This window comes from Stegostoma tigrinum, chromosome 33 (genome assembly GCF_030684315.1).
Source record: "Stegostoma tigrinum isolate sSteTig4 chromosome 33, sSteTig4.hap1, whole genome shotgun sequence".
NCBI classification, from domain to species: domain Eukaryota; kingdom Metazoa; phylum Chordata; class Chondrichthyes; order Orectolobiformes; family Stegostomatidae; genus Stegostoma; species Stegostoma tigrinum.
The window spans coordinates 27,317,268-27,329,917 of record NC_081386.1 but is presented as its reverse complement, the minus strand read 5'-3'; the positions used below and the strand labels follow the sequence as shown (position 1 = coordinate 27,329,917).

General features: G+C 35.9%; 1 protein-coding gene across 3 annotated transcripts in view; it reads left to right on the top strand.

Annotated features, from left to right (window-relative positions):
• ctc1 (CTS telomere maintenance complex component 1) overlaps positions 1-12,650 on the top strand; it is a 78,814-nt gene that overhangs the window by 25,990 nt on the left and 40,174 nt on the right. For all 3 annotated transcript variants that reach the window (XM_048563093.2, XM_048563095.2, XM_048563096.2), the window contains 4 exons: positions 1,729-1,906; positions 5,263-5,463; positions 8,359-8,494; positions 9,402-9,516. In XM_048563093.2, the coding sequence (XP_048419050.2) occupies positions 1,729-1,906; positions 5,263-5,463; positions 8,359-8,494; positions 9,402-9,516 (630 nt within the window). The remainder of the gene's footprint in view (positions 1-1,728; positions 1,907-5,262; positions 5,464-8,358; positions 8,495-9,401; positions 9,517-12,650) is intronic.

Sequence of the window (12,650 nt, the reverse complement as noted above, 5' to 3'; positions counted from 1 at the left end):
CTTGCAGCGTGAAGGCACATTAAATTGCAAATGTACTATTATCTTCATGTATTTTTTTTTAAACCTTGAAGCTGTCCACATTTCATCATGATTTCCCTCGCTGTCTTCTATTCTGTGTAACTGACTCAACTTTGAAGACCAAAGCAAGTGAAAATGCAATGGATATTAATAAAAATGAGTTGGCAGGAGTAGGAGAGTCTAGGACCCACGGGCACAGCCTTATAGTAAAGGGAAGACCTTTTAGAACGGAGACACGGAGAAACTTCTTCATCCAGAGAGTGGTGAATCTATGGAATTCACTGCAACAGAAGGCTGTGGAGGCCAGGTCATTGAGTATATTTAAGACTGAGATAGATAGGTTCTTGATTATCAAGAGTTACGGGGAGAAAGCAGGAGAATGGGGCTGAGGAACTTATCAGCCATGATCGAATGGCAGAGCGGACTCAATGGCCTGAGTGGCCTAATTTCTGCTCCTCTGTCTTATGGTCTTATGACATGCCGCTGTATATTGAAAGCTTTATTATCATGTTGCAAACTGAAATGAAGTACTTGAAATCTACTACAACTTTTGAATGTCTGCAAAGCATTGTCGAGGTAACAGAGTACCTTATACAAGTTTTGTTTTAAACATTGTTTTTACTTTGCATATAAACTACAGTAATTTACACGAGACCATTTCATTTAGTTTTTATTACAAGAACAAATATTCAAATTATGACATATGTCAATGTACTGATACCTTTTACTTTATATGATTCGACTGCATCAGTGGCTATACAAAATAATCTCCGAGTAATGCTCTCCTAACCGCTTTGTCTCGTCACCTGCTTTCCTTCACTTGCCCTTTTTCTTGGGATGAGAGGATCGAAATGTATGAAACAAGTACTTTTTTTATGGTACTTAAAAAGATACCAATAGTTGCAATGTAAATATGCCAGTTGCCTCTTTGAAAAAAATAATGCTTTTCAATGTTAAATAAGGAAGTAAGGTGTCTGTTTGCCCATTATATGCATCAGCCTTAAGCCACCTTCCAGCTCTCAGTTTGTACCTCACCTGCAATTTCTTTTTAAGGTTTCTACCTCTTATCGCAATGTCAGGCAGAGAGTTAAAACATTGCTGGAACTGATTCAGTTTGATCTTTCCACCTTTTTAGATAACTGCTGATATTATGCTATGCATAAATATGACAGTGTATTTTTCAATTGGATTTCTTAATAATTTTCCTTTATTTTACCCCCCCTCAACATCTGTATGCAATAAACCATAAAGTACAGTTACCTGCCATAAAATACAGGTTTTGTTAATTGGGGAAAAAAGCTAAAGAAGTAGAAAGATAACCAAAGTCAACAGGTATTCAGAGCTTGCTGTATACTTTCAAAAGTAACTGTCATAGTTAACTATAAACTTGATGTGCATTTTACATACACAAATAATGCTCAAAAAGCAGGCTTTTGAGATTAACTGTTACATGGAGAAAGAAAGATCATTTACAAAGTTAAACAGATGCATTGATAGAATCTGATCTGAATGACTACTTTATAGCTTTGTCATGTACAGATGTTGCAATGGGATATGAAACATAATGGAAAATTACTATTACTACATTCTGTTTCTTTAGTTATACTGTTGGTAGAAGGTTGGGGCAATTATTAAATGAAGAACACTTAAAGAAACCTATTACTATGGTTTTCCAAGAAGTCACTGTCATCTCTTTCATTTGTATTATAGATTCTGCCCTCAGTTCCTTACAAAGCAGCACATCCTAATGTGTGATATTGATTCTGGAATCATTGGGATGTTTTTCAACTCTGTTCTGAAATATACTAGGTGGAATTTGGTAGCTAAATCAGTGAGAAACATCCACCAGGAAATATTGGCTAAGTCACATCATTGTCCTCTTAAAGAGGTACGTACGTATTCAATTTTATCAGGTCATGTACATAAAGTACAACACGTAATGTGTCCTTAATTAAGTGTGCATTTAATTTTTTTTTTAAAAAGGCCTGGATTATTTTCCCATACCCCACCATGTTGTTTTCCAATTTTCTTTTTTGATAACATTATTCTTTGGAGTCTCCAATATTTATTACCTTGTCCAGGAATGCTGTTCTGCAGACTACAGAGATAACTGAGTCCTCTCAAGGCAAAATAACATGAGCTACAAATTAGAAACCAGAATGTTATTTGGTTTTTATCTCCTCTGCAACATGCAGAAATGAGGCTAATTTTAATCCTGTGACTGAGCAGCACAACTGATGATCTCTCTGGTCTATGTTTCAGCTACTCATTGGGTTAATTAACTGTGCATGGAGTCAACACTGCATGAATTACAGTTACTAAACTGGAGAGTATTCTGTACATGTGGCCTCTTGTGCATCCACTTCACTTTCCAGCTACTAGATGCACTTTTTACTCCTGGATTCTCCCTCTCGAATTTTGCGCTAGGCATTTCAACCCCCTCCTGCACCATACCACTTTTTCATAATCTTTCTTTTAAGGCTGTCCTTAGCACCCAACTCTTACCTGATTTTTAATTTCACCTCTAAAATGCTTTGTCATATTTTTGTGTTAAAGGCATGTTTAAATGCAGATAGTATTTGTTATTTTCAAGGTATTTGACTCAAGACTGTACATATTGAAAACTGAGAATGTATCTGCTCTTTTCTAATCTCGTTTGCTGTCAGTTTTTATCTTTTGTGTGTCTTGTAAGCTTTTGGTGCTCTATTTCTTCTGCCCATTATTATTGGTCAAGATAAACACCTTGCTCTTGTGGTTTAAAGAAAGCATGAGAGACCTGCATTTACGTGGTGACTTCCATAGCTTTAAGGTATCTTAAAGTGCATGACATATGAACAAAAGACATGCCTAGGCCATTCAGAGCTTCTCGCTTGCTTGATGTGATTGTGGTTGAGTTGATTTTTGACCTCAAATCCACATTCACGTCTACCCTGAACCTTTAAACTCATGCTTAATAAGAATCTATCTACTGCTGTCTTAAAAAATGTTCAAGGCATCTGCTTCTGCCAGCTTTTCATTGAGAGTTCCAAAATGTTCGACCATCTAAGAGAATATGTTTAATGTCAACAATTTTAAGTGAATAGCCCAAATCTTTTTAACAGATTTTGATTCTTCCTTAAGAAGAAAATCCTCTCCATATCTACCCTGTCAAGACCCTTCCAATCTTTGTTTCAATCAAGTCACCTTTTACTCTTCTAAATTCCATTCGATACAAATCTAGCCTGTCCAATCTTTTCTCATAAAGAACAGATATTAAACCAGTAAACTATCTCTGAACTATTCCAAAGTACTTATGTCCCTCCTCATACATGATGACCAATACCTGTATACGGCACCCCAGTTAAGATCTCACCAATGCCCTGTATAACTGAAACATAACCTTTGTTACTTTTGTATTCAGTTTCCTTATAATAATTGATAAGGTTCTGTTGCTTTCCCAATTATTTGCTGTACCTGCACCTTTGTGATTCATTTCGCCGTATACCAAGATCCTTCTGCATCTTGGAAGTCTGCAATCTCTCACCATTTTGATCATACAACTTTTCATTCTTATGTTGAAATGGACAATTTCAAGTCTTCCCGCATTATATTCTATTTGTCGCATTTTCACTGAATATTATATCTTTTTATAATAATACAAAAACTGTGGAAATCTGAAACTAGCAAAACACGTAAATTTGTGGAGAAACTTAGCGGCCCTGGTAGCATCTTTTGAAGAGAAAACAGGGTTAACGTTTTGAGTCTAGTGACCTTTCTTTGGAATGTGCATCTTTTTGTAGCTTCCTTATGTCCACTTCACAACTTAATTTCCTACCTACTTTTGTATCATCAGCAAATTGGGCAAGCATACTTTCCGTTCTTTCAACATTTCGTATAGATAAATTGCAAACAGTTGAGGTTCCAGTGCCAGTTGCTGTGGCACACCACATATCTTGCCAAATTCGAAAAGATCATTGTGATTATGCTACCCCTAGACCATGAGCTTTTATTCTCCATAATGACCTTTCAAGTGTCACTTCATCAAATGCTTTCTGGAATCTAATGTACAGTATATCCATTGGTTCCCCTTTATACATAGCATGCGGTGTAAGACTGGTCTAATATGATTTCACTTTCATAAAAACATTGACTTTTCCTAATTATTATGTATTCATCCATCTGATCTGTTATAACTTGTTTAATAGTTGCTTCTAATGTTTTCCCTATGATAGATGCTAAACTAATGATTTGTAGTTTGCTGTATTCTGTCTCCTTCCCTTTTTAAATACAGGTTTTACATTTGCTATCTTCCAATCCAATGAGATGCTTGAATCAAGGAAGTTTGGCAAAGTGAAAACTAATACATCAACCATCTCCATGCTCACCTTGTTTTTATTAACACCCTGGTGTGAAGTCCATCAGAACCTGAGCACGTTAGCCCACAAACCCAACAATGTACTCAGCAGCACTTCCCTGGTGACTGTAATTTTCCCAAGTGCCTCCCTCCATTACTTTTTATGATTTATCACTGCTTCTGGGATTTTAGTTTTACATATTTTTCAATCAACCTGTCCAGAGATGTTATTACATCTCTTGTTATTACACATCTCTGGTGTAAGACTTGAGCCCTGGCCTCCTGATTCAGTTAGGGACACTACCACTGCACCACAAGATCCCTTTGTCTAGTTTATAAACTAGTAACATAGAACGCCTACCAAACTCACTTAATGAAAATCTAGTTTGAGCTGATCTTTCATTGTAAGCCGCCTTAAAATCCTAAATTAAAACAGGCAACAATAGAATTTAAACTCTAGGTTTTATTTTAATGCCAACTGTAAACTAAAATGTAATTCGATTTGTACAACATAAAAAAGACACTTTTAAATCCAACAACAGCATTTACTCGGTCCTAACATTTAGAGTCTAATATGTGATGCAGGGAACATGACAGTAAAGTTGCACAACTGCAATGTGATAATTACTTGTTAATCTGTTTTTAAATATGTTGACTGGAACAACATCTTTGCAAGACGACAATTAGCATCTTGGTTTTAAAGATCTATCCTAAAAATTGTAGCTGTAACAATGTAGCAATCCTTCAGTACTGCCTGGAATTTTGCACTCTGATCTCTGGTGTGGGACCTGAAATTCCAATCATTTGACTCTGAGGGAGGAGTGCTACCTAACGAACCACACCTGAATTTTTTAAATTTAACTCATTATTTTACCATCCACTAATGTGATTTTATTCTTGTTTTTCTTTAGATCGCACAACCAAGTTATCCATGTCAGAATTTGTCATTATCAGAATTGCTGTCTCTTGCTGAAGAAAGAGCCTGGCAATCTCTTCACTTGCCCTCTTTGTTGCCACATGCTGAGATCAAATACTTGATAGCTCACCAGCTTAACAGTAAGCTTGCTTGGTCATTTGAAGTTTTAAAACCTGGAGATTTCCAACCTCAAATGGTACGTTATTGGTAGCAGCATTACTTTCAATTTCAATTATGCCTTACCTTTGTTTAATAGTTTGCTAAATCATTATGATGTGATGTACTGATGTAACATTTAAGATAGGAGACATCAAGGATGCTTTGTGAACAAGAAAGTTACTGCGTGCAGTTAACACTGAGCCATTCAAATCAGGAGGTCCAGTTTTTATTGTTAGGTCTATGCTATATCAGCTAGAGTAGCGGGTGAGATGCTACAATTGGCTTATGTCACCCTGAGTTTGGGAGGGCTGGGAATGGACTTAAAACTCCTATTCCTAATCACTGTCAATGTATCCTTTTTTGCTAAATGCATACACCTTGATGTTGCTAAGGAATGGGTGAGTTTGTTGCCTGCAACCCCCCAGATCCTTTAACATTGTGGAGTAGCATACTGATACTCGTGAATGTAAAAGATGGTCAGTTGGATAAGCTTTTTATGAGCTGCTGTGTTTCCTTCGTGACCATGGCATTGATAATGCAAGAGGAGAAAACAAGAAAATAAAAGTTGGTGAAGTAATCTGCTCTCGCCACATAGTGGTTTTGTGATGAGCTCTATTGAATTTGTTTTAGTGCTTGATTCTCGTGTACTTATTTTAAGGTGTAATGCCATCCAGTGCTTGAAACAGGTATTGCAATATGAATGTCCAGTGCATGGCCTAAAAATTGTAGCTATGTTGGCTGGTCGGCAGGCAACAATTTCATACTCAGCAAAAACACATTTTCTTGTCAAAGTAACAGTTTGGAAAAAATGCAGAATAAAGATTTTATTTGGATAGCTTAACTGAAGAGAAGCACACTGTGCTATTTAACTGCCTCATATTGTAATATGTGGTAATTCAATGGTTTGAAAAAAACGTCATAGAGAAAATGTGATCAGAGATAATGGGAACTGCAGATGCTGGAGAATCAGAGAGAACAATCACTGATCACAATTTTAACCTCACTGCGAAACCTCTTCCAGGGATGCCTAACCAGAAGAAATTACCCTTCTCCCTCCGGACCAGCTTCAGGGGATCTCTCTCGTCATGCTGAAGGGTCGAGGTCCGAAATGTCAGCTTTTGTGCTCCTAAGATGCTGCTTGGCCTGCTGTGTTCATCCAGCTCCACACTTTGTCATAGAGAAAATGATGGCTCAAAATGATATTTAAAAAATGTCCTTTTTGATGACTGTTGGAAGTAATATTTTTCACTAAATACTGGTTTTGGACCATTAGCTCTCAAAAATAATTGCCAAGGTTAGATTAGGTAGGGACCAAATAGCAAAGTTGGCATGAATCCTGCTCCTTGGGCCTTCCTGTCATGAAATAGGAACTTGCCACTGTGTCTTCTACAGTGAACCATGCACAAAACCATGGTGCTTCATTTTTCTCCTAGCTTTTTTCCAATAGTCCGCAAGGTTGATTTGTCATTTCTCCTACTCTTGCCCTTTTGTAAACCTTGACTCTTTAATATAGTGTACCTTAATTTTAAAAATCAATTTGTAATGTGCCATTTTAAGGCCTGGGTTATTCCACATCAAAATGAAGATTTGTGACATTGTCAAATTACCAGACTGTATGGCAATAATAAATTTTGTTATTCAATTTGTAATGCATAAAAAACTTGCTATCTGCATTATAAGATAAAATAAGACATGATTTGAAATTTTAATTTTACTGTGGGAACCAGGCATCAAAAGATATCTGCTTTGAAGACAGGATAAAACTGCCAGTGAAACTCCTGTATATGGCAGGCTAAATACCACAGTTGGAGAATATGTGAGATTGTTGCATTTCACTTCACATGAGGTCGATTAAACAGTTGAACCTTAACTTCAAGACATTTTGCTGTTTCCTCAATGGATAATAACCAGCCTTGTCCTTGAAATATGTACTTTATATTCTTAAATATTTGTTTATTTGTATATGCTCTATTTAATTTGAACAATAAAGATAAAGTAAGGAATCTGAAGTTGAAGTCAAGAATTTCAGAGAGATTGGTCAACATCTCTAAATAAGACAGACAGGTTGACATTTTGATTACAAATTGTACAACATAGAACTGAACTTGGAAGCTTTGCTGCTCATTCCTGCTTTATTTATGACTTCCGGTATTTACTGTCAATCTAGTTTAATCCCTTGGGTTTCTTGAATACATTTAAATTCTAGCTCACCTCCTCCTTCCTTTATTTAACTCAAGATTTGAATGTTAGATGTTTCTCCAGAATGGTGCTGTCTGTTGTTCTACAATTCAAAATGCTCAATCCAGACACTGAAGGGTAGACTTAGTTTCTCGCTATATCATCCCTTGGTCTGAGACAAAATATTACAATTTTGTAAGGATATTGACTGGATATATTGCTGGAATCCTAGTGGGAAAATATGGTTGTAGTATAGCAGTGTCAAATTTCAGAAGCTCATTTATGGATTTCACTAAAATTCCAATGGGAGCAATGAAAGTAAGAAAAAATCCCAAATTGCATAATACTTGTTCACGCATAAATATTACCTGTTCATCTCCCACAGTTGGACCATGTAATTTAATGATATTAATTGGGCCCATCTCTTGTTTCCTGGTGCATATAAAGCATTTCTTTAGGACATCAGTAAGCAAAGTATGTGATTGCTGCTGAATAATCTGTTGGTAACATAGCTTTCAAAATAAGACCTTCCTAGTTAATCATGTTATTATACTCTGGACACACACTTTCTATCCAAGGATGTTAACTAATACTGCCTATCTAGAAAGGAGTGGTATCCCTTTTATTATTTCAAGGGAAAGTAGGTCAAAGTCAAATTGACTTGTGTGCCTTCCGTTATCTCTATATCAGCAGAATCTTCAAAGAAAAGAAAAGAAAGAAGAACATTCAACTTGCTAATTTTTTTTACTTCTAGATACTGCATGGTATCTTCCAGGCAAATTCTAGAACAGGTCATTTGCAGCTTCTAGACGCATCGGGTACATTGGACTGTGTCGTACAGAACCCTAATGAAGTGAATCAAATTGCTTTTAGTGACACCTCATATTTGGGTAAGAACTTTGCAGGTAGAGCTCAGTTTTATGTATTGAAATGCACTGGTCATTCGAAAAATAAATGTTACACAGAAATACTTCTAATTTTTTTTTAACAAATAATCTGTATATTCACCTTCAATGTTCCAAGGGTCAGTCGTGGGGAAACATGCAATCCGGAGTTGAGATTTGCTGTTTATGATCAAATATGATAGCCTCAAAGTTTGCAGACAGCAAGAAAATATGCCTATTCAGATCATTCCTTCATTTGGAACACTTGAACAATGTCTTTACAGGTCTAGACTACACAGAGATTCAGCTTAACATCAAATCCTTGCAAAGACTGAATATTTTTATAGGAAACTCTCAGCTAAAACAAAAACATACAACAAAGTAAAGTCACTGTAGAGCTAATGGATCACAGCATTGTTCTCTCATTAAAGAGGTGACTGGCGATAGTTTAACCTGACAGTCATTACACCTCAAGTGAGGGAAGAGTTGAGAAGGAGAGTCCTTCATGGTAACCTCAACCAGTGTAAGAATTTAACTTTCATCACTCTGCATCGCAAACCAGCTATTGAGCCAACTGATCTAATCAATATCCTATGTAGTAATTAATAAGCAAATCAATCTATATATCTGATGCTTCTTGTTATTTTATTGTTGATGCAAGAATACATGCCCTATATAGCATAATAGCATAATATTTCCAAGTTGGAAATATGTATATAAAATAACAGTGTAGATATATGGAAATACAGCAAATCTGTCAACACTAAGAAAAAGAACAGTTGAAAATTTCATTAGAATGACCGCAGCTTTCCCATGCTCATAATTACTGAGATTATCTTTATAATTTTGGTGTTTTCTGTATTATCCGTCTTCGCTTTTTGTCCAGAATTATAGTTTCTGTTTTCCATTTCAGACTGTTTGGTCCAGCTGCAGAAATACCAACTGGTTATAGAACGATTCGTTCACAGTGAATTCCCATCATCTAAACAACTTGATGATCTTACGTTTATCAAAGAGAAACACACCAGGTAAGTGTGCTTTAGAGAAGTTCAGAAAATTAGTGTTAATTTTAAAGCTCCTAATCTACTCTAGAGATGATTTTTTACATTCCCTGTATTCGTGAGAATTATACTGGACTATACCATCAAGAATACAATGGACTGAGAGTAAGAAAACCTGTCAAGAACTCCATGTTGATAAAGTTTGGAATTTACCAAACATTTGTAATTGAACAATTATTTATATATCATTTTAATATGCATTGCCAAGGTGAGAACTTTGGGAGGAGATGTGCTATTGGTTTTTACAGACCAATAATTTCCTGCAAGTGTGAAGTTAGAATATGGTACAGTCTGGATTGTATCTTGTGAAAATATTCACTCAATTAAAATTGGAAATTGATATTGTCCTGGCCTGTGTAGAATACAGTTATCTGGGCAACTGAGGACATGACTTTGAGTGTGTTCAATGTAGAGTAAACTATCTTGAGAATATTGAGATTAATTTGCATCTTGACTGTAAAGCTATTGTAAATAAGTAATTACCCAGTGTGTATAGTGTCCAGGGATTATTACACCAGGGCCATTAACGTTTTCCTTCCAGAATTAAATTTATAATAGTGAAGACTGGAGCCAATTCTGAACTTAATTACAGCATAACAAATTCATACAAGCTGTAAGCACTGTCCCTTCACATGCTGAAATATCTTTAATTCAAAAGTGGGCTCGATGGTCCTGAGCTCAGAAGTATTAGCGAGGAAGTCTACTCCTGACTTTTCCCCAGCAATCCCTAATGATTTTTTTTAAATCAACCTGTTTGAAGCAAACCAGACTTAATCCCACTGCCTTGCCCCCCCCACCCCTCTCTTTGTCTTTATACCTTCCTCTGCTTTAAATGTTTATTCTCTTTGCCCTAAAAAATGAAATATTTGCATCAGCACATCCTTTGCAAAATAACTTTTGTAACTCCAGTTGCATTGGCGACAATTTGTTACTGATTCCCTAGAGAAAAAAACTATTTCCCTATCAAACTGTAACTTTAATGACGTCTCTCAATTCATACCTGGCCTTCACTTGTGCAAGTAGAAATATTCTGAACCCTTCATCTCAATCTTTTATAATATGTTTCCCAACTTTCATGTTGCCTTGGTGAATCTACTGTGTACATTCTGTGTTTAATGTCAAGCTTTGTGAAATAACCATTCACAATATTCAACTGAAAATATTCTGTGATGATGCTAATAAGATTTATCAATTATTGAACTGAACGGCGATAAATGAGTTCACAATGCAGTTATAAGAGCCATCTACCAAGTACAATCTTGACAATTTTGTTGTCAAACACACAAGGAATATGGTAATGAATTAGTTTCTAAAGAGCAATCTGCTCAAACATGAACATGTTGATGTTATCTCAGCACTTTGATGTGTTACTTGCTCCCCCAACAGCAGTTATGGCCTCTAGCAGTATGGTACATGCTTTTGCAGTGGAAACAGATTGTGAACAATTTGGCTCTGTTACTGTTAATCATTCTACTCTCGGAAAAGTCCATTTCTGATTAAATATGGTAATTGTATTGGAAAACAGTTCCATAAAGCTTAAAGATAAGGTAAATTATCTCAAATGACGATATACACAACAACTGCAGTATTCTAGTGTTCAAAAAACAAGTCTACCTTTGTAATGTGCCCAATTTTGCAAAACATCCTGCTACTATTAAAAAATAGTCCCTTGCTACATTTCATCTTTATTCATTTCAAACCATTCTTTTTAGATGATATCTGTCATTTGTCCTGATAATTACCATTGAAGGAACTGTGGATTTGATTTCATATGTTTGTGTAGTTGGTTTAAATTCTTCGTGAAAATCAAAATCATAAGAGTTTAAGATAAAAGAAACTAGCATTTTATGATGTGATTCAAAACATCACTTTGTAGCAGTACCCATCCAGGCAAGTGGTGAAGTCCATCAAACTCCTGATGTGAACCTTGTAATTGATGGCAAGATGCAGAACTATTCATCTGCACTGGTCCAGTGGTCATAAAGTTGATCTTAACTTGTTCGGTTCAGTGCAGTTCATTCCTGGTTAATTGTTTGGGACTTGGCAATAGAGATGCCATTGAGGTTTGATTGGAGATAACTGAGCTTTATCTTATGTGAAGTAAGATTATTTATTATCTGGTCTTTGCTAAATTCAGCTGTAGGCTGGCAGGTATTTCATCGGAGGAATTGGAAATAATGGCAAACACCATGGGATTTTCAGTTGTTTTCCTGGCTTGATCAAGAGACATAGCTTGAAATAGTTGAGCTGAGATAGAATGGCAAAAAACTTAATAACTGTTCTTCATCCACTTTGTGTTGAGCATCGGCTTCAGGAACTGCCAAACAAATTAGTACCTGAAATAAAGTAACCAATCACTTTGTGTAGGGGCTATGGCAATACATTGCCTGCTTATCTCTCACCTCCTGAAATGTTGTTTTAAATTAAACCTATCCAATGTTCTGTGAGAAATCTCTTGTATCTTAATTTGGTATGGTGTTAAATTAATGTGATGTTAGTATACAAACCTGTTAGCCAATTTACCTGGATAAATCAATGACTTGAATCATTTGTTTGTTCCTGGGAGTTAATACCCTACGTGAATCAAGTTTAATTTCATAACAACATCTTAATATAAACTAATCACAAAAGCCCCTCCAGGTGAAAATGTCAAAACATGAAAGATAATCCAATGGAGTGAATCAATTCAGATTTTTAATCCGAATTACTGTGCTGAATAAAATAAGTGTTAACACTACATAAAATAGCTAGCCTCCAATTTATCATAAATGACAGCACTTTTTTACCTGCTATCCCTTGCCCTTCAGTATTCCATTACCTGTTACCTTTAAAGTGTTTCTGTTGATTACTTTTTTTCTCACCCCAGAGCTCTTCACCCTTACAATGTTGCCATGTTTTAAATTAACACTGTCCCATAAGTGCCAAAACAAAGGAATTAGTTTTGATAATGAAATCTCTTAATTCAAAACTGTCAATCATGGATTGAAATGCCCCAAGTGTAAGTTCACTGATCACTCAGTTGATTAAGGCAATGAGTAGGCTAATCCATCTGGTCCAAGAAACTTAGTCTTCTACTGTGGTGTTTGCTGTGTAAGTTTCCA